Source organism: Staurois parvus, unplaced genomic scaffold (assembly GCF_062004578.1).
Source record: "Staurois parvus isolate SC_StPar_1 unplaced genomic scaffold, SC_StPar_1.0 ptg000714l, whole genome shotgun sequence".
NCBI lineage: Eukaryota > Metazoa > Chordata > Amphibia > Anura > Ranidae > Staurois > Staurois parvus.
This window is the reverse complement of record NW_028318510.1, coordinates 2881873-2905307: the sequence shown is the minus strand read 5'-3', so window position 1 is coordinate 2905307 and position 23435 is coordinate 2881873. Positions and strand designations below refer to the sequence as shown.

Genomic DNA, 23435 nt, shown 5'->3' with positions numbered 1-23435 from the left:
AATAATAAATGTCCCTTGTTTGGCTTTGCAGTTCCTGTGGCAAGGGTACAGATAAGGATTTCAGATTTGAGATCTCACTGTTGGAGCCCCAGAGAGAAATAACAATCACACTGATTATTCAGCACACCTTTGTTTATTAAGAACTAAACATTTTTATATGTAATCCATTGAAAGTTTACAGTGGGTAAAATAATTGTTTGATCTTCTGCAGATTTTGTAAGTTTGCCCACTTACAAAGAAAGTAAGGGTCTATATTTTTTGTCATAGGTGTATTTTGAATGTTAGAGACAGAATATCAGCCAAAAATCCAGAAGAAAATATTATACAAATGTTATAAATTGAGTTTCAGTTCAGTGAGTAAAACAAATATTTGAACCCCAAGCAAAACATGACTTAGTACTTGGTGGAGAAACCCTTGTTGGCAAGCACAGAGGTAAGACGTTTCTTGTAGTTGATTACCAAGTTTGCACACATCTCAGGAGGGATTTTGGTCCACTCTTCTTTACAGACCATAATGTGCTTCTTCTTGAGCCACTCCTTTGTTGCCTTGGTGGCATGTTTTTTGTCATTGTCATGCTGGAAGACCCATCCATGACCCATCTTCAGTGTTCTGGCTGAGGGAAGAAGGTTCTCATCCAAGATTCTACAATGCATGGCCCCGTCCATTGGCCTCTCAATGCGGCAAAGTCAGTCTGTACCTTTAGCAGAGAAACAGCTCCAAAGTATAATGTTTCCACCTCCATGTTTGAATGTTGGAATGGTGTTGTTAGGGTCATAGTCATCATTTTTCTTCCTCCAAACACGACTAGTCAAGTTAATGCCAAAGAGCTCAATTTTGATCTCATCTGACCACAGCACTTTCTCCAAATCCTTCACTGAATCATTTAGATGTTCTTTGGCAAACTTCAGATGGGTCTGTACATGTGCCTTCTTGAGGAGGGAGACCTTGCAGATGCTGCATATTGTGTTACCAATGGTTTGCTTTGAGATCATTCACAAGCTCCTCTCGTGTAGTTCTGGGATGATGCCTCACTTTCCTCATGATCATCCTTACCCCATGAGGTGTAATCTTGCATGGAGCTCCAGACCAAGGGCGATTGATGGTTATTTTGTATTTCCTCCATTTGCGAATAATCACTCCAACAATTGTCTCCTTCTCACCAAGCTTCTGGTCGTGTAGCTCATTCCAGCCTTGTGCAGATCTACAATCTTGTCCCTGATGTCCTTCGACAGCTCTTTGGTCTTGCCCATGATGGTGCCCAAGAAAGAGATTCTGTGGACAGGTGTCTTTTATACACATAATAAGTTGTAGTTAGGAGCACCTTCTTAAATTGACAGGACTAATCTGTGTACCACATGCGCACATAGCCAGTCTGTGAAAGCCAGAATTATGGTTGATAAGGGATCAAATACTTATTTTACTCACTGAACTGCAACTCAATTTATAACATTTGTATCATGTGTTTGTTTTGGATTTTTGGTTGTTATTCTGTCTCTGTCATTTTAAATACACCTATGATAAAAATTATAGACCCTTCATTTCTTTGTAACTGGGCAAACTTTCTTCTTTTCCCCACTGTATGTGTAATGTGTAGCCAAGTTGTTGTTTTTTGGATAGAGTAGGGAAGGGGTAAAACCTGACAGTTTATTTCTTGCTGTCTCTGTCCCATTGGGAAGATTTCCATTCACTTCCTGTCATAGACACACAACAAAATGTGAGAGGAAATGAATTCAAAGTAAGGGGAGTTCTTCTTTTGAACAGTTGACACTGAAACAGGTGTCCTTATTGGAAGAATTTCCCTCACCTCTTCTTCTGGTGACAACTCTAACATTTCTGGTAAATTAAAGAGGGTAAATCTATGCAGCAAGGTTACAGACAACATTAAAAACTTGACAGGGATTATAATAATTTCCTACTCTATCCTACTCTATCAGAAAGAAAAAAGTTTTGGCTTTACATACACTTTAAGAATGTGTCTTCTCTCTAGGTTCCTTTGAAGTATGCAGCATGGCTGCCCTGTTCTCAGTTTTATTTATATTATGTCTGAATGCCTAGTTTATCTTACAGAGACAATATGAATACAAAGGATTAGAGTAGCATAAATTTTGTCTATTTTGCAGGTGATATAGTCTTTTTTTTTTTTTATTTCTATCGTGACTTTGCCAAGTTCATTCATAATTATGTTGTTTGTCAGAATGTTCAAGCTACCTTAACCAAAATGGTTGCAAAATGGGTTGGAAGTGACCCTTCCTTATGCCACCAATTTTCTGGTGCCAAAGTTCCTGAATGGACCTCCTCCCTTTGCTGCTTGTACTGTTGACTGTAACTCTGAGATTTATGTTTCATTCACTTACAGTTAGGAACAGAAGTATTTGAACACCCTGCAATTTTGCAAGTTTTCCCACTTAGAAATCATGGAGGGGTCTGAAATTCACATTGTAGGTGCATTCCCACTCTGAGAGACAGAATTAAAAAAAAAACTCAGGAAATCACATTGTATGATGATTAAAGAATTTATTTGTCTTGCAGTACTGAACATAAGTATTTGAACACTTGAGAAAATCAGTGTTAATATTTGGTACAGAAGGCTTTATTTGCAATTACAGAGGTCAAACGTTTCCTGTAGTTCTTGACCAGGTTTGCACACACTACAACAGGGATTTTGGCCCACTCCTCCACACAGATCTCCTCTAGATCTGTCAGGTTTCGGGGCTGTCGCTGAGCAACACAGAGTTTCAGCTCCCTCCAAAGATGTTCTATTGGATTTAGGCCTGGAGACTGGCTAGGCCACTCCAGAACCTTGATATGCTTCTTACGGAGCCACTCCTTGGTTATCCTGGCTGTGTGCTTCGGGTCGTTGTCATGTTGGAAGACCCAGCCACGACCCATCTTCAATGCTCTGACTGAGGAAAGGAGGTCGTTGCTCAAAATCTCACAATAAATGGCCCCATTCATCCTCTCCTTAATACAGTGCAGTCGTCCTGTTCCCTTCACAGAAAAGCACCCCCAAAGCATGATGTTACCACCCCCATGCTTCACAGTAGTGATGGTATTCTTCGGATGCAACTTATTCTTCTTTTTCCTCCAAACACGACGAGTAAAGTTTAGACCTAAAAGTTCTACTTTGGTCTCATCTGACCACATGACTTTCTCCTATGCCTCCTCTGGATCATCCAGACGGTCACTGGCAAACTTCAGACGGGCCTGGACATGTGATGACTTGAGCAGGGGAACCTTCCATGCAATGCATGATTTGAAACCATAACAGCGTAGTGTTCTACCGACAGTGACCTTTGAAACTGTGGTCCCAGCTCTCTTCATGTCATTGACCAGCTCCTCCCTTGTAGTTCTGGGCTGATTCCTCACCTTTCTTATCATCAGTGATACCCCACGAGGTGAGATCTTGCATGGAGCCCCAGTCCGAGGGAGACTGACAGTCGTCTTTAGCCTCTTCCATTTTCTAACAATTGCACCAACAGTTGATCTATTTTCACCAAGCTGCTTGGCAATTGCCCCGTAGCCCTTTCCAGCCTTGTGGAGGTCCACAATTTTGTCTCTGGTGTCTTTTGACAGCTCTTTGGTCTTGCTCATGGTAGTAGTTGGCGTCTGACTGACTGTGGGGTGGACAGGTGTCTTTAAATGGCTCAGACAGGTGCTATTAAGTTAGATTAATGAGTGGAGTAGAGGTGGACTTTTTAAAGGCACAGTAACAGGTCTTTGAGAGTCAGATTGCTTGCTGTTTCTTAGGTGTTCAAATACTTATGTTCAGCAGTGCAAGACAAATAAATTTTTTAAAAATCATACAATGTGATTTCCTGATTTTTTTTTTTTTATTCTGTCTCTCAGAGTGGGAATGCACCTACAATGTAAATTTCAGACCCCTCCATGATTTCTAAGTCAGAGAACTTGCAAAATCACAGGGTGTTCAAATACTTCTGTTCCTCACTGTATTTTGGATTCATCAGAGTACCAGCATAGTGCCCTGATGCACTACAAAATTTCAAGGTTTCATTTTCAGTTTTGACGGACATGTATCTATATGCATACATACACAGACATTGATTGTTAGTGCTTGTTCAGGGATTTTGCTAAAAGGATCAGAGCACTTTATTTTAATGTACACATATCTTTTCAAGTGTATCCAAAGCTAAAGCATTTTTTTACTTTTTTTTGGAGTGTTGTAGGGTTAGGGCCCATGTAAGTTTTTAATTCTCCCTGTGTGTCTGCTGGGAGAGACACCCTATTTGTCATGTCTACGTATCAATTGGGACTCTGAAGAAGTAAGAGATTCTCTCACTCTGGATAGATTTTCTATCACTTCCTGTTGCATCTCTGGGACAGGAAAAGATAATTTCCCCAAGGGGATGAAAACATTAAAAAAAACTGACAGGGATTCTATCTATTCCACACCCTATCCACAGATACAACTAAAGTTTTGACTTTAGATATGAATATATGATGGAAAATTATGTTGCTATTCAGTTAGACTGAAGGCCCTTAAAGCAGAGTTCCACTCACCCTGTCAAAAAAAAAAGTAAGCAGCTACAAGAACTGTAGCTGCTGAGTTTTAAAAAACAGCCACTTACCTGTTCCTCGGTCCCGCGGTGTGTCCCCCGTAGCCCGTTTCACTGGCCATCCTGTATTCCAGGAGGCCGGCATCTTCAGTGTTGGCACCTGGCTGTGACAGCTTGCCGCTTCACATTCGGGTACACACTGCGCATGAGCGAGTAGCGCTGCGCTTCATGAATGGTCCTGTGGTCTTCTGGGACCTGTCACGTGTCCCAAAAGACTACAGGGAGGGAGGGAGGGAGGGAAGACACCTCCGCTTCCGGTCGCCTATGCGATCGGACCAGAAGTAGGAGCGGGTACCTGTCAAATTCGGGTACCTGCTCCCCCCCGCCCCCCAAAGGTGCCAATCCTTAATGGGGAGCAGGGGAGCAGTCCTTAAAGCAGAACGTCCCCTTTTGGGTGAAGCTCCACTTTAATTTTTGCTGGTTTTTGTCTAAGGCATATATCTAACCCACAGTCTTCTACTTTTACAAATAATTATTAGGTCTGCAAAAAAATTTTTTCAAGAGCTGTTTTGGTTATTCCACATAATCGTTATGTTTTTTGGTGCGCTGAATCCGAGACCTCCATTTTGTCATAGGACATCAAGTTTCCTGACAATTTAGGTAACTATGTTAAATAAGGCAATACCTCAAAATACATGGAAATAGACATATAAAATTAAAGTTTTATTACAATTTTTTCATGAAAATCCTTTTTTGAACTGAAATGAGCTCACCTACACACACTAAATTTGATTCTTCTTCCCTGTGAGGCTCCTCTTGGTGCATTTACGCTTGTGAGTAGCATCTAGTATGTCTCTCTGAAGCATCCAACAGTAGTCAGCCATCATTGTAATGCTCCATTTTCCCTGGTATCTCCTTTCCATCTCTTTAATGTCTTGGTGGAATCTTTCACCTTGTTCCTCACTCACAGCTCCCAAATTTTCAGGAAAGTAGTCAAGGTGGGACTGGAGGAAATGCACTTTCAAACTCATCAGGCAACCTAAAGCTTGAAATGCTTTCAGCATTCGTCCGACGATCTTTTTGTAGTGAGGATCTTTGTTATTGCCTAAAAATTTCTGTACGACTTTTTTAAATGCAATCCACCCTTCTTTTTGAGGATCCGTCATGGTATTGACAAACTCTTGATCAACTATAAGCCTTCTAATGTCTGGTCTGACAAACACACCTTCCTTCAATTTTGCCTCCGACAGGCCTGGAAACTTGGTGACCAAGTATATGAAGCATTCTCCATCTCTTGGAAGTGATTTTATGAATTGCTTCATCAATCCCAATTTTATGTGGAGAGGTGGTAGAAGAACTTTATGGGAAGGTACCAAAGTTTCTCGGAGGACATTTTTTTCACCGACTGTTAGCACCCTCGGCTGCCAACTCTTCTTGGTCCAGTGATTTTGTCGGTCTGGACTGTCCCATAGATACAGAAAACAAGGGTATTTGGTATCCCACCCACTGGATTCTTCAGGAAAGATTAACCCCTTCTACCATAAGAAGCACAGACTCAGGGCTGAGGCTTACACATACAGCATGCTGCTGAGTATCCCAGTAGTCAGCCATGTCACTCAGAGGAGCACTTGTATTCACCCCCTTTGCAGGGGGGGGAGGGGCAGAGATTGTTTACCTGCAAATAACAACAAAGGGCCAGAAGAGAACTAGGGAAATGAGGAAATAGAATTTTTTTTCCCTAAAACTTGCTTAGCTTATGTATATATTGCTGACCATCAGATTTACAGTGCTATATTTTTTTTTACACAACTCGGACAACCCCTTTAAGGTTTTTTTCACATTTTATATCTTAAATGCACTTATGTGAATTAATTAATAGTAACTTGGACTTTAAATATGGTTAAAAACCCAAAATATAAAAAAAAATACCAAAAATTAAAAAAATTTGATAAATTTGAAGACAATTTTGCATTTTGTGGCAAATCATGACGTCTAGGAGTTTTTTCAATATTTTATTTGTTTTCAGCACACCAAAATACATGGAAATTAGATGAAAATAATCAAACAGCTTTTTAGTTGCAGACCTGTGATAATTCATCATTCTTAATTGTTGAGAAAGAGCTCGTAAGATGCATCGTGTACATTGTGAGTTGAAACTCATTTGCTAGATGTCACTTGAGTGTTCTGGTGGAGAGAATGGTTTGTCTGGAACAGCAAGCAGAGAAAAAACACACACATACACAAATTCGTCAGTGTTAATCTTAGACTAAATTATTTTGGCTAAGATGAAATATTGCTTTAAAGACTTCTGATGCAATAAAATGCCTTCCAAATTCCTTCAGGCCTCCATGTTCTGGTCTTTAGCAGAATCTCAAATAACCTTGTTAGACTCAATCCCATATGTTCTCTGACAGCAGACGGAATTTTTTTTTCTTTTCTCTCTGTCTTTTATACCATAGATTGGAGAATTAGGATAATACATGAAAAGAATTACAAATACATATTTGTTTTATGGTGCTAAATGATGTCAAAGTTTAGTTAAGCTGGTGCTGGAAAATTTAGTAGGGAGCACTTGTTAACGTGATACTAAACACACACTGTTTAGTTTACATTATCCCTTCTCTTTCTCTATGTGGATGATGGCTCTGTAATTATTTTAATTCAAAATAAAATCATAATTTTTTTGATATACAGCTGTCACATGACCCAACTCTTTCCCAGCCTGTCTGCAGGAAAACAAAGGTAGAAGTAGTTTCTTCTGCTGGTCACATATTCAAAATAAAAAAAAACAGCTTTATAATACAGAGTAAAAATAAATAGTTATTATCAATAAACTGTTTTAAATTGTCATACAAATATATGCAGTATTTGAAATCAAATCTTTATTATTCTTTGGCAATAACATGGTGTGGGCAGTTTTCTGCCAGTCACAGGCTGTGTCACTCCCCTTTACCCTGAATCTTAGAATACACCACCGCCATTGTGTTTAGCTGGTTAGTGGGCATGGAGGAGGAGGGAGGGAGTGAGCTGTCATTTACCACTGTGTACACACCCACATGTGAGACTCTAGAGTCACATGCGTTGCTCATATGTGATAGGAAGAAAATTCTCAGCATAGAATCTCACTGAAAACTTACCATGTGCAGAGCTGTCAACACTGCTCTGCAAAATCCCCAGCTGCATTGGGACTTGGACAGAAGGCGGAAATAGGAAAGAACAGGAATAACCAGGATTTTGCAAAATGCAGAAAATGGATCTCATGAACAGCATGCAATACACCTTTTATTGATAGTTTTTAATGATGTGGGTTTGGTGACACTTTAAAGTTTGAATAACAGAAGGTCAGAGGGGGGACTGAATTAGGACAAGCCTAGGGTTAAATCAAGATGAAGAATGTTTCAACATATATTTTTGCTTTGGTCAGTATTCATGGAGTCTTACCTACTGAAAAGCCTCAATTTTTGTAATTCAGATCCTTTAGGCAACCCGTCAGGTTAAATAAAAACAGGTATAAGGTCCATGCTCTGCCCTGAGCAGGAAGCTGTCATATTTATTGGCGGTAGTTATACTGCCGATAAATGTGTGACTTTCTGCCACAACCAGATGTTTGCTTCTGCGAATGATGAATAGCCTGGGTTAACGGTCGATAAAAACTTGAACCTACTCTTTAGTTAGAAGACAGAAAAAGTGGTTCTAATGGGGATAGTTAAACAGCATATTTTGAATGAAGAGGGTAGAATTCTCTACATAATAAAGGTGGAAACCCCTTTAGACCTGTTACATGCAAAAAGAAATCCCTTAATGGCATGATCATGACAGCCTGCAAATTTTCCCTGTAGTTTTAGTGACAGGATTGCATTGAAATGGATTATTTTATATGGATGAGCATTTGTTGTGTGACAGTGAATTAGGATTGAGTAAATATATTAAATGAAATGTATAATGTGCTGTGCTATTTAGCTAACCAGCAGTGCATCCTTTTTTGTGTTTGTACATCATTTATAACACATATATATATATATATATATATATATATATATATATATATATATATATATATATAAAACCACGGCACTTCAAACTATGTTTGAAGTAAATGCCCAGGTGCCCACCCACAAAGAATTCTGTCGCATAAATCCAAAACTGGTTTAGGGGTGCTCACAGGTCTTGAAGGAACAAAATCAGCAGTATTTTAATTGTCAACATTTCGATGAAGCTCAGTCCATCCATGTTTTGAGAAAGATGGACTGAGCTTCATCGAAACATTGACAAAAAAAACACTACTGTTTTTGATCTTCCTCCTCTGCAAGACCTGTGAGTGCCTCCAAACCAGTTTTGGATTTATATACTGTATATTGTATAAATAATATAGCAATATAGTTTAAACCGACCACAAATCTAACACAACCATTGGCTGTATGCAGGCACACCAGAATTTATACAACAACATATTATGCAGTGCTTTACAGAGTACATAGAGCCATTTGCAGACATGTAACACTACCTCTAAGAGAAGCAAAAATACCATTTGAAACGCTATGCATTACTCTGCTAACAATTCCAAAATGACACCAAATACTCAATCCTCTGTACTCTGGTAAGTAGATGGAGTGGCATTCTCACAAGTTTTTGAGGGATTAGGAAGATCTGTCACCATAGGGATCAGAAGCTATTACTTATTAGAGACTAGAGGATATTCTCTGTGCTATTTCTGGGAAGAAAGAATATGTAATGACACATGCTGTTAATTGGCATTGGCTGCCATTAGTTTGGAAAAACAAACACAGGCTTTGATGTCACTTCCTACAAACATTTTGGACTGTTTTTATGTTGGCCTTCTCAAATAATCAGCTTTTCCCCTATGCTTTGAAATCTCTTCATTCAGAGATTATTTTATGCTATTGGGATTTATATTGTCATTCTTCTGGGATGTAAACTTGACATGTTACTGGTTCTTGAGTTTAAATGACTAAAGTTGGAGAAAAGGACAGTGATGTGTGTGTGATATGTGCATGGCAGCCAATCCAATTTCTGATTCTCCAATCTGCACAAGAAAATCAACAGCTGACTTTTGTTTTTTGTAACACTGATCATTTTCATTTCAATGGTTTGTATGCATACAGAACATGGTCTCAATCATACAGTATGTAAATGAAAGTGTGCCTAAACCCGGGAACAAAAAAGTAATATACATTCACCGGCCACTTTATTAGGTACACCTTACTAGTGCCAAGAAAATATCCCCCACACCATTACACCACCACCGGTCTGAACTGTTGATACAAGGCAGGATGGATCCATGCTTTCATGTTTACACCAAATTCTGACCCTACCATCTGAATGTCTGAATTTTTCCTGTTATACAATATGGAAACATCTGTTTATCTAGGACTAATCATTGAAGCAAATCCCTGTACAGCTGATTGTCAAATTGTAATAGAGCAATACATTTCTTATGTTAGATCTGCACCACCTTATTTTAGGGCCATAATTTTTGGTTCTTAAGAATTTATTCAGTTCATATAAATCTAATGATTTTAATAGATTACAAAAATCAAATAAGTATTGTGTTCACTGCCTTGCATAAAACAGAATCCAGATTATTATTTAAAGACACTCTGCTAACAGACCATTATTTATCAACAATAATCTTCCCATTAGATTATGTGTGCATTTAACCCTTTTGCCACCATAGCCAGTTTGTTTGTTTGTTTTCACACAAGTTAAAATGTACATTTTGGGCCTGAAGAAAGCAGAGACCCTGGAGAGTAAAATGTTGTCAGTCCCCTTTTTTGTTTAAAGGCACATGATATTAAATCAATAGTTTATTAAATGCATATTTTCAGTAAAAAATGCACAGAAATTAATTTTAGTGCACACAACACCAACATTTACAAATTTAATGTACAAATATAAAAGATGAGGTTGCACTAAGTGAATATATACCAAACATGTCAAGCCTTTGTACCACAATCTCTGGCACACAAAATTTTCCTTAAGTGACACTTTAAAAGCCTTTACAGGTCATCAGTTTAAAGTCAACCGTAAGTGATGGTCCTAGAATTATTGCTGTCACTATGGTGTGCGTGGAAATATGCAGTATGTAGTGCAATCGATAGTTTCGTACATAGGTACCCCCAATGGAGGTGGAGGAACTTTAAATTTTGGGGGGGTAACTATCTTTTTTTTTTTTACACTTTTTCACCTAACTTTATTGCTATCACATAGGGTGTTGAATGTGATAGTGTTTTGCTCTGACAAGTCCTCTTTACTGAGTCATCAAAGGTTTCTTAGAGCTCTGATGACCTCTATACCCCCACTGAAGCTAATTGAGCACAGATGATACTCCATTTGCTTTTTCCCTGACCACAGCAACCAGGGAAAGTGGAAAAGACATAATACACATCGCTTCCTGGTTCTTACTAGCTACATAGTTACATAGTTAGTCTGGCTGAAAAGTCCATCCAGTTCAACCATTAAAAAAAAAAGGTAATAATCCTATACCCACAGTTGATCCAGAGGAAGGAAAAAAAAACCGCAAAGCATGATCCAATTTGCTCCTGCAGGGAAAAAAATTCCTTCCTGATTCCCCGAGAGGCAATCAGATATTTCCTGGATCAACTTTACCTATAAATGTTAGTATCTACTTACTATCTAGTAGCTACTTCACTCTACTCATCGATTCCAGATATGGTGGCCCTGAGCCCACAGGGGAGACAATGGAGCCCATGAAACATGGAGAGGGATTACCTGTTGTGGAAGCAATCTTCCATCTGAAAGCTGACAGTTGGCTTGTCAGGTGTACATACATCTACAAAGATTGGGAGTGTGCCTAAAGCCTCCCAATCTTTGTAGATGTATGTACACCTGACAAGCGGACCCAAGTACTCCATCCATGACAGCAAAAGGAATAATGTAGTTAATGCATTTTATTTATCTGTAAAAGCCTGCAAAAGACCTGGGACTGATGCTGGATACCACCATCTTAGATGTAATGTGGGCAGCCCCAGCAGACCAGAGCTGTTACTCAAGTAAAACGCTATAGTATTCTCCTTCACTTCTTCATCTGCAGCAACATAAAAGCTTATGTAGGAAGGTGAAAGGGGTGAGGAGGGCTGAAAAAGACCTTGGCAGTGAAGAGGACATTAGCAGTGAAGAGGACATTGGCAGTGAAGAGGACATTGGCTGTGTTGACAGTTATTAGACATTCCCAGAAGATGGATGGAGAATTGACTTTACTGGAGTAGTCAAAATCTTTAGCAAGTTCAAAGGCACATTTCAAGTGAATAAACCCTTTATGGAGAGCTAAAAATGTTGCAAGAAAGCATTTAAAATACTTATTCTCTGTGCTTGCAATTTTTAAGTTGGTGACGGGGTCTCTTTAAAGTGTTACTAAACCCACTACAGTAAAATCAGTCTGTATATGCAGTAAAGCATGTTATACTCACTGTGGAGTGTAAAGTGTTAATCTTCCGCATTGTGTAAAAAGGCTGTTTGATTCTGTCTTCTTTGATCCTCCCCTTCTACGGTCCCCAATCCATCTGCCATAGTACAGAGCAGCAGTGGCAAGTCTGCACATGCTCTGTTTGGTGTTTTTTTGGGAGGGTGCATGTGAATAGCACAGGGCCCATCAGCAGTGTACAGACAGAGTGTCAGGGGTTATGCAGTCTCATATGACAGTCAGAGGAGAATGAACACTCCTTCTACAACATTAACCATTGCTCGACTGGACAATGATATCTTTGATGCAGTTTCCAGTGAAACACGTTACATAGAGTTTATTGAGAACACGTGCGAAACCAGCAAAGTGCATACAGCGCACTGTATCATAATATGCAAAAATGAATAGCGCCTAAACAGTGCACAGCCTACTTGCTCTATGGCAGCCAATCAGAATTCACATTACATAAGCTAATTCAGCACAACATTGATTGGTCTCCATATTGCAATTTGCATTTCGTACTTTTCTCATGCAGTCGATTTGAATGTGTTCCTGGCATTTGAAAATGATATGTTCATCTTCATAAAGCATTTTATTATATTCTGAACTGTAGATCTTTGAAAATGTATTTGATTTGTGACCATCACGTGGGGTGAGCATTTGCTGGGGGCACGCTGTACACTGCTCAGACAGATAAACACAATACCACTTCTGTGGCATCCACAGTCCATCATGACACGCTAGTCTGGGCCTTACAAGCGGATGTGGTATACCTCTTGATAATGATATATTTACTGAAGAAATGACTGATGTGGGCATCCAGATATAATCTGTACTGCGTCTCAAACGTCTTTGGCTGCCTGTCTAGTTGGTCCAGCAAAGTGACAGGATGTTATGACTGAAGTAAGGCTGTTTCGTCTGGAAAAGTCAAATAATCAAGTTTTAATGTTTCATCACAGGAGAAAATGTTCTGTCCACTGCCTGGCACCATAATTAGTTTTTTTCTTGCCGCTTCAAAGCAAACTGGAAACGTCCTTTAGCCAGAAAAGACAACATGTTATATAAACTGCTCTATGATAAGGTCTTGCCATAGGCATCACTGAGATCTGGGAGCCTTGGAAATTATGTTTCTTTGAGATTAAAGAGACCCTGTTACCAACATAAAAAAAATGCAGGTAAAAGCACAGAAAAAGTTGTTTTTTTTTTTGTTTTTCTTTTCCAGTAATGACTTTTTATTTGCTTGAAATTTTATTTGCTTGTGTGAGCTTGCTAGAAAATGTGACTTCAGGAGAGTAGATTACCTACCACAGACCTCTGTCTCCTATCACATCATAACCATCTCCTCTTATAGATATGTGTAATTATTCTCTTTTTGTGGCTCAGCTCCTCCGCTCCTCCCCTCAACTCTATACAAAATCCTTTATATAGCTACCAGGAGAGGAATCAAGTGGAATACTAGAGTGTCAGTTTGGTGACAGCTGTGGGTCTGCTGTGGCTCCTGACATCAAATTCAAGTTGACAGTCCCAGCAGCAGTCTCAGGGCTGTCTACACAAGTATAGTTGCCAACATGAGAAATTAATTTGGGGTCAAACTTTAAAGAGATCAAGAAGAAAAAATAGGCAGCTGCACCACCCAAGACAATATGCATGTGTGGCCAAACAAAACTCTTTCAAAACTCTTTCAAAACTCACCACCCCTCCATCCACTGTAGGCTCAGCTCCCCTTCATACCCCTTGTTCACAATTTTCCTCATCCACCAATTGTGTCTGCTCTCATTATCCAGTTTGTCTCTGCACCTCTCCTCCACAGTTCACCTCTATACCCATAGTTCACAGCTCTCTCCTTACATCATCACTAACTGACCTTCCCAGCTCCTGTGGAGGAATGAGTACACAGGAAGTATTCTCCTGTGCTCTACAAGTCCCAACGTTCAATGTACTCGAGGAAGCTCACTCATGCTCTCTCCCCATTGAGCTTTCTTTTAGTGGTGTTTAATAACTGCTCAGTATTTCAATTTCTTACTACTGTATATAAAGGTAAAAAAAGAACAAAAAATTTGGGTTTGCTCAAATTCACTTTTCTTTGATCTACCCTTAAAAAAATTATCCCATAATCTTTGGTGGTCAGTGACATTTTAATCCCCCCACCCCAGTGTTAAAAAAAAATCCCTCAATCACTGCTGGGCAGTGGCACTTTAAAACCCCACACAAACAATCCCAAAATCATTGGTGGTCTGTGGCACTTTAAATCCCTCCCACACACACACACTTTAACACCATCCGGGCCAGCTCTGGTGTTCCTTTTAAAGGGATCTTTACGTCTGGGGGAGGGAGGGGAGGCCAACCTAAATATTAAAGTGGTAGTAAAGTCCGCTTTAGAACTTATGATACGGCTTACCTGTGGGTAAAGTGAATATATTTTAGGAGGAATATACTTTAGGAGATATTCATAATATCAACACCTTGAGTATAAAAAGTCTGGTATGTGATGAATAAACACAGTAAAAAAGTTCATGTGGATTGAACACATGTGAGATGTACACAAATGGCAGGAGCTTCAGATGTTCACTTGATCTAAAATCCTGAAGAATCTAGTACAATAATGCGCTTACCACAGGAACATACAAACTGAGCGTTGTATGCATGTCATCAGGTATACCATCAGCAACTGGAAAAGGCCTGGACAGCAATGAGAACAGTAACCGGTCATCCACGATAGACACTTGGGGGCCTCAGCAAACACTCGGGGGTCACATCTGGTTCACCAGTGGGTCCAACGACGTCCAGCCTCCTGGTGGTACTTCTCCTGAGATGGTCCACCTTACACGGCTCGCAAATAACGAGCCAAAAGGCAAAAGGTACTAATGGTGAAGCACGTCTTTCTTCTGATATATCAAATTAAAATCAGTATACAACTCACATTAGAGTTTCAAGTATTACCCAAGCATATTCAAGGATCCCTGGTGGTCAGTGGTTGCCTGGTGGTTAGTGGCATCTGCTGGGTGGATCCCCTAACATGTTTCGAGCTCCAAGCTCGTTATCAAGGGGACCCCAGCGAAGAAAGACCGGGGTTGACAGCGCACCACTGGAGGGCTTTGTTCTAAGGTAAATATTTAATAATGTGCCAGTATGCAATACACACTAGCTCATTATGCCATTTCCTTGCAGGTGATTTTTTTTTTTTTTAGAACAGCCGCGGTTTACTACCACTTTAACTTATATACATCAGTCTATACTGTGGCTCTATTTTTCTGAAAGATATTTATTTGATTTATAAACTGTATATTTCATTAGAGAATAGTCTTCAAAAGGCTTAACTTGCTCCTTGTCCTTACTTAACTTTTACTCAAGGTTATGTTGATCCTTACAAAATTAGGATTGACTGCAAATGTTCATTTGTCTGTTATCTTCAAAGCAGCAGACATTGATATAAACATCCAAAAATCAAAGGCATGCATGCACTTTGTAATATATACTTCCAGGGTTAGCTGAGAAATGTGAAGCATTCAGGGAAAACCTACAACAAAAAGTCCTAATCTTGGGCTTACAGCAAATGGGAGTATCATGCTATGTACACTTTGCCCAGGTCAGTGCTGTGGTGGACATAGAGAATCATCTCCATTTTGTGGTTCCACGCTGATCTCCACTCCACGAACATCAAAGTTTCCATTTACTTTGGAGAATAAAGACCATTGAGGCATTACAGTGTTGGTGGCAAATGCTCTTCTGAAGACATACACTATATTGCAAAAAGTATTGGGACGCCTGTCTTTACATGCACATGAACTTTAATGGCATCCCAGTCTTAGTCCGTAGGGTTCAGTATTGAGCTGGCCCACCCTTTGCAGCTATAACAGCTTCAACTCCTCTGGGAAGGGTGTCCACAAGGTTTAGGAGTGTGTCTATGGGAATGTTTGACCATTCTTCCAGAAGCACATTTGTGAGGTCAGGCACTGATTTCGGACAAGAAAGTCTGGCCTGCAGTCTTCTCTCTAATTCATCCCAAAGGTGTTCTATCGGGTTGAGGTAAGGACTCTGTGCAGGCCAGTCAAGTTCCTCCACTCCAAACTCACTCATCCATGTCTTTATGGACCCTGCATTGTGCACTGGTGCACAGTCATGTTGGAACAGGAAGGGGCCAACCCCAAACTGTTTCCACAAAGTTGGGAGCATGAAATTGTCCAAAATGTCTTGGTATGCTGAGGCCTTAAGAGTTCCCTTCACTGGAACTAAGGGACCAAGCCCAAACCCTGAAAAACAACCCCACACCATAATCCCCCCTCCACCAAACTTTACACTTGGCGCAATGCAGTTAGACAAGTTCTGTTATCCAGGCAAATGGCCAAACCCAGACACGTCCATCGGATTGCCAGATAGAGAAGCATGATGCGTCATTCCAGAGAATGCTTTTTTTGGTTTTTGGTTTACTCCAGATAACATGTCTCCACTGCACTAGAGTTCAGTGGTGGCATGCTTTACACCACTGCATCCAACGCTTTGCTTTGCACTTAGTGATGTAAGGCTTGGATGCAGCTGCTCGGCCATGGAAACCCATTCCATGAAGCTCTCTACACACTGCTGTTGTGCTAATGTGAAGGCTACATGAAGTTTGGAGGTCTTTAACTATTGACTCTGCAGACAGTTGGCATCTTCTGTGCACTGTGTGCTTCAGCATGTGCTGACCCCACTCTGTTATTTTACGTGGCCTACCACTTTGTGGCTGAGTTTCTGTTGTTCCCAATTGCTTCCACTCTGTTATAATACCACTAACAGTTGACCGTGGAATATTTAGTAGTAAGGAAATTTCACAGATGGACTTATTGCACAGGTGGCAACCTATCACAGTACCACACTTGAATTCACTGAGCTCCTGAGAGTGACCCATTCTTTCACAAATGTTTGTAGAAGCAGTCTGTATGCCTAGGTGCTTGATTGTATACACCTGTGGCCATGGAGGTGATTGGAACACCTGAATCCAATACTTTTGGCAATATAGTGTACAGATACATAGGAAAGACTTAATACATCTATATCCAGTAAGCTTTAAAGTCCAATTCCAACTGAAACATCTTTAGTTTTGGAATGGTTAGCACCAGGTGTTTAATGCTTTGTTCCCATTGCGTAGATTTCTCCTTACTTCCTATGTTTGATGGTTGTCAGACTGAAAAAAAAATGAGGAAAAATCTACCCATTTTGTTTCTGTTTCAGTGGGTCAAAGAAAATTTATGGTATTACTGTTGATTAATTAAACATTTTTATTGAAATCTTAACATGATGTAAAAGAGTGAAAATATTAAATGAATTTTACATCTCAATTGACCTTAAAGCCAAACTTAACCCTAAAGTTAAAAATGTGAGCACGAAGGATTTTTGTTGCAGAGGTTGTATACAAAGTCTCATCTGCACTAAAGGCCTCCTAACTTCATCTTTGCATTCATCCTCCAGTATGGAGGGGTCCACACTTCAATCAATACAATATAAATTAAAGGAAAATCTCCACGCTTCCTGTCTATTTTAAAGGTATCAGACAGAATAGAAAGTGAATGGAAAAACAGGGTAACCGGTAACAATAAAACCACATTTTCTAGTAGAATCAGAAAGGTTTAAAAGTTTAGGTTTTTTTTTGGCTGTCTCTCCATAAAGGAGACTTCAACTTATATCCTGTCCAGGTGATATGTGTCAGACAGAACAGGAAGATAGAAATCATTTAAAACTTGACCTTAACCATGGTGGTTGTGCCTATAAATGTCAAGCAGAGGGCAAAGGCAGCTGATCTTTTCCCCATTACTTAAAAAATACTGTGTTCTGCACTGTGTCTCTGTATGGAGGCAGCCACATTGGTAGAGGAGCAGAGCTATACTTCCTCATGTCAGAGCTGATCTGATGACAAGTGGAGTAATGTTCAATAAGCAGTAGGACAAGTTGAGAAATCACAGACCCTCACAATGTATGAAGGACATTTCCTTATAGATAGCAAATTGTCACTTCTTGAGTTCAGGTTCACTTTAAAGCTGGGGATGGACAAATTGAAATTTGGCTGGTTCAGCAGGAACCAGCGAAATTTTGATCCATGTATGGGCAGGCTGGTTGTACTGAAGTTGATTACTTGATGAACGTCAGTGCAACCAGCTTGTTGTTTTTTTTTTTTCATTTGGTTACTGCTGGTTGATACAGCATCCAGCAGTAATCATTGTATTCTGATGGCTGGGAAACCTCCCGCTGTCTGAATACAAAAGCTCCTCTGGAGGAATTCAGTGTTGACAGGGGAATCAAGCAATTTTCTTTCCTGCAGCTCCTGGTTCTAAAGACTGAATGTTCTTTTTACCTTCATGCATTCTATGTAAGTAAGAAACTTTCAATATGCAACTCCCTTCAACCCCTAATACTCCAATACTTACCTAAGCCCAATCTCGATCCAGCAATGTTCATGAGAGCAACGGCTCTCCCGGGTTGCTCCCTCCTCAGTGACTGAGACAGCACAGCCACTGGCTCCCGCTGCTGTCAATCACAGTCAGTTAGGAGGGTGCAGGGGTGGGGATGAGCCATGATCTCTGTGTCTTATGGACACAGATAGCAGGGCTCAGGAGTGAGCACGCATGAGTGCCCCCATAGCAAGCGACTTCCTATAGGGTATTCAGCAGGGGGGGAGGAGCCAGGAGCGCCGGACAGGGACTCGAGAAGAGGAGGATCGGGACTGCTCTATGCAAAACCATTGCACAGAGGAGGTAAGTATTACATGTTTGTTATTTAAAAAAAAAATGCCTTTACAAACACTTTAATGTATGGCCTGCTTAAGGCTGGATTCACACCTATTTGTTTTTCCTTGAGTGAATTTCAATTAAAATGAATTAAAATGCATCAAGCTCAATCTTAACACATGCATTAAGACACATGTAAACACATCATGACTTTGGCGGTGCATGTTAACATTCATCCTGATGTGCTGTGCCATTCAGCACAAAGTGCATTGCAACGTGCATTGAAAATGTATAATGTGAATGCACATTAATCTACATCAACACTCGTTAACATGCATTTTGATGCATTTCTATTTATTTTAATGTAAATCGCACCAGGAAAAAAAAAACATAAGTGTGATCCAGATTCTTCTCATTGATCCTAGGGGTTGACTAACACTTAAAAACGACTTCACAGCAGTTGTCCAAACTGCAACAATAATCAGCATGTACAGAGAGCTTTAAAGGTCAGCTGTCACTGAAACTTCAGGCATAGGTTACATTTCAGATTGCCTCTTCGTTTTTTTATAATAAGCCATGCATTATGCATCCAGTTGTAATTTTAATCAGATGTTTGCAAAACAAATAAATGTATTTGCCGACGAAAGTCAGAAGTACTGTAAAGTGTTTTACAGATCTTAGTGACCACTCACTTATCTACATATGTTCTCTTCCCTTCTTGTATGTTCTAGCTTTGGTATGAACCATGATGGAATTGGAAACTCCTGTGGGACCAAAGGTCATGAAGCTGCCAAGTTAATGGCAGCTCACATTACGTCTAACACAAACCCTTTCTCCTGGTCGGCCTGCAGCAGGGAATATATCACCAGCTTTCTAGAGTGAGTACCGTCTGCTTTCTTATGCTTGACTGTTTAGCTGCCTTTAACCCATTAATAATACTTTTTTTTATACTTCTAAAGGTTGCAGTGGGGACATCCCTGGTATTAAATTGATACCCAGTAAATGTATTTCATAATGATATTTCTTACATTAGCTCAGCTAGTTTGTCTATTTTATAATATCAGTCCCATATGTACAGATTCTTGAAAGTGGAAGAAGCAGGGGTGACTCTACCATTTTGCACCACAAATACCAACTATCATCTTTTGTGTCAGTCACATACTTGCTGACGTTCTTCATTTAGAACTGCATAGAATTCAGTAAGTATATGTAAGGGTTTAAAACCACTTTAACAGCAGCAGAGAATCATTAGGTCTCTGACCCTACCAGACAGAACTGTGCTGTGTGGTGGAGGAGAACTGTGTAAATCTCAGGGCTGGATACTAATCCATGCAAATAGCTAAATGCACATACGGAATATATATATTGAAGCTGTTTTATCTGCCAAAGAATTAGTATTTCTGTCTATCCAGCCCTGAGATTTACACAGTTCTCCTTCACCACACAGCACAGTTCTGTCTGGTAGGGCCAGAGACCTAATGATTCACTGCTGCTGTTAAAGTGGTTTTAAACCCTTACATATACCTACTGACGTACCGTGAGTGAAACACGTAGATTAAACAAATCCTCCTACATAAGTTGTACCTATTTATCTGCAGTCCTCCCTTTTCTACAGCTTTCTAAAACACACAGATCAAAGGCTGTTTATCAGCTCCAGAAGCCAGGCGCCAGTAATCTGACGCCACACACTGCACAGCATACAGAAAGGAGCTAACTGTAATCTGAGACCTGAGTGGAGGGAAAGGACACCCCCCACACACAGTCTCATTGGGAAACATGCACAGCTGAGGCTGTCAATTACCTTCTGTGTGCTTGGGGGGGATGGAGTGATGTGTGTGTAAGGCTGTCTCCGGAGATTCTGTGGTGTCAGCATAACCTGTTAAAAGTGACTAATACAGACAGCAGGTGGAAGAGAGAAAAGACAGAAATCACACTTTGGGTTTGGATTTAGGCAAGTGCATACTATAGAAGGATGTGTTCTGTTCATTTCATTTCAGGGGTTTAAAACCACTTTAAATACTCACAGGTCGTGTCCTTCCCTCCTACTGCAGGAAGAGTTGGTGTTCATATTTTTGGTTAAAAGTGCCCACATGACACCGGAATCAAAGACAAAATGTGAAAAGAATCATGTAAATAAGAAGATAAAGGCCCTTGGTTATATAAAACACACACGAACACACATAAATGAAATATACACGCACATAGGAAGCATTCGTGATATTTCTTATTGAATTTTGTGAGGCCACAGTTCAAGCCTTATGAACAGCTCTAAGTACACATTGGATGTATGAGACAGAATACACATTTAGCTTTGTTTTATTTTTTAAAGTGGAACTATACTCACTTTGGCTCCAGTGATGTGACATCCTGGAGTTCCCTGCCACCCGTTGGCTGACATCTTCAAGCAGCCAGCTTCCAGGTATCAAATGCTTTCATTGACTGGGTGGGGAGGATGTCACTCTTGTGTATGCGCAGATTTTCCGTCGGTTTCAACATTGCTAATTTCTACAGTGTGGTTCTGGTGTCAGCTTTGTGATTGCTGAATTTCTACAGTGCTGCACACGCACAGCTCACTGTACAGGGGTGGACAGGCAGGTAAGTAATTTTACTGCAGAAGAGATAGAGCATGCCTCTTCTGCATTAAAAATCCTGCTTGTTCGTCTATTTTTATTTACTACCTAACGTTCCACTTTAAGATTTACAGGATGTGATTTTTTTTTTTTTACAATAAGCAATTTTATTTTATGTTGATGTAAATTAATTGGGAATATAGACCAGCATTGACTGGATGTTTTGTGTGCACACTCTAGTTTTAATGTCTTACAAAATCCGTTCTTAAAATTAATCTGTCTTGACAGATCAGTATCAAAGAATGACAAAACGAAAAGTGACTGTAAAGACTATCTGTGTCCTCTGTATGCTCTCCACTGTGTCCTAGGTGCTTCTAAACATTAGATGCATGTTGTCTTGAAATACTTCTGTAAAAATTGCTCTTTCCGTAAAACATACTCTCCTCGCTTATTTCAGAAAATATAAGAATGTCAGCAAAGTATTGAGAGGTTCCAACATTGCATTTGGTAGGCCAGAAAAGGGGGGAGGCTTGCTGATGATAATTGTTAGCATTAATTTTGCAAACCAGGTCATGGTTCTTGCCAAGACAAGATATAACTTTAACAAGATATTCTGTAGATAGATTAAAGATTGATGGTCCAGAGTGGTTTGAATTAACTAGTAAGACGCTAAGATTGAGTTGTTCTTTGCATGCTTACTTTTGATTTTTCATTCCCTATCTATATCACCAAAATATCATCACATGTATGGCCATCTCTGATGTCCCAACAGACTATATAGATCAAAAAATATGTAGCAGCATGGTGTCACAAATGGTTCTCTGTAATAGGATCATTCTGTTACTGTTTGCCTTTTTGCCATAATGGTCACCGCAGGTTACTGTACGATAAAAATACAAAACTTCATTAGAATACTCCAATGCATATATGGAAGTTGACAAATGTTCTTCAGTATAACAGAAGTTACTCACAATCATTTAGGAAGAAAGGAGGTAGGGCAGTGTGAGGACTCAGCAGCTGTTTCATGACAAGTACGTCTTTATGAAGGCTCATTGAAACAGCTGTTGATTGCCTATACCTCACCTCTTCTCTCTTTAATAATCCTTGTATATTTTGTGTTGTCATTTTCTGATTTTTAGGCAATGCTTAGGATGGCGCTACTATATGCCAAATAAATTGCCAAATTTTAAGGTTAAACAAAATCAATCAGTTTCTAAATATTTTGGTTGCCAACAGTTTAAATTGAAATATTTTGCCTGCAAAATTCCAGTATGATATGGAATTATCTGCTTCACTGCTGGAAAATCTTTAACGCTTTCATTAGTGCCCAAATAAAATTTAGCAGTGTCAATATGTGTTGTTTAATATGATGGTAATTCTAAAACAAATTGGCTAAATTAGCCTACTGAAATACATTTTACATTGATGAAATATATTTTGAATACCATGTGCTCACTTTCAAGTGGAGCATACAAAAGAACATTAAAAAGTGTGAACATTATCTGGTCATTCCGGTGCCTAGCCCTATGACTGATAAAGATTCTGGAGTGTAGTGAGGATGTTTTAAAATCTTGATTCATTCACTACATAAAGAAACTGGCTTATGTGGTTCTGGGGGAATCTTTCTGTCTTTGCGAAAAATGATTATGCCAAAAATATAGTTGACTGAAGGGCAAAGCCTGATAAATTTGTTGGCTGATGGTCCTAAAATGTAGAAAGTAGCTTGTTCTGTGAGATTTATTTTGGCAAAAGTAGTAGTATCAGGAGGAAAATGCGAGTTTATGTGGAAACATTTTTGGAGACCATTTCTTTTTAAACACAGTGAACTAAGCATTTGTGATTCACTGGATTTTAAAATTGTGTGACTTGTTTTGGGAATTTTTGTTGTAATTATTATTTTAAATGGATACTCAGGCAGTCAGTATTCATGTCTTGTTCCAAAAAATGACTTAGCTGTGGATGTTGAGACTACATTTTCCTGGTCTAGACAGAAGTGTATCTTCTTTGCACTTTTTTAGCTATGAATGAGTGACAAGCCACAGGAAAAGCTACAACAAATTTTGGAATCTATTCAACAATGTTTCTAACTTGGCATTTAGCTCATGCCAGCATAGGTGTATTACTTGATTTTATTTTGAAGTCTTCAAATGGAAAACAAGCAAAATACATGTAGAAAATTGTTTGGCAAAATTATGTTAACTTTTTCAGGAA

At 39.5% G+C, this 23435-nt stretch overlaps 1 protein-coding gene across 1 annotated transcript in view; it reads left to right on the top strand.

Moving 5' to 3' along the window:
- The window catches only part of ADAMTS6 (ADAM metallopeptidase with thrombospondin type 1 motif 6), a 433529-nt gene that overhangs the window by 225888 nt on the left and 184206 nt on the right, over nt 1–23435 (top strand). Inside the window, exon 10 of the mRNA XM_089653457.1 lies at nt 19386–19532. Coding sequence (XP_089509583.1) covers nt 19386–19532 — 147 coding nt within the window. The remainder of the gene's footprint in view (nt 1–19385; nt 19533–23435) is intronic.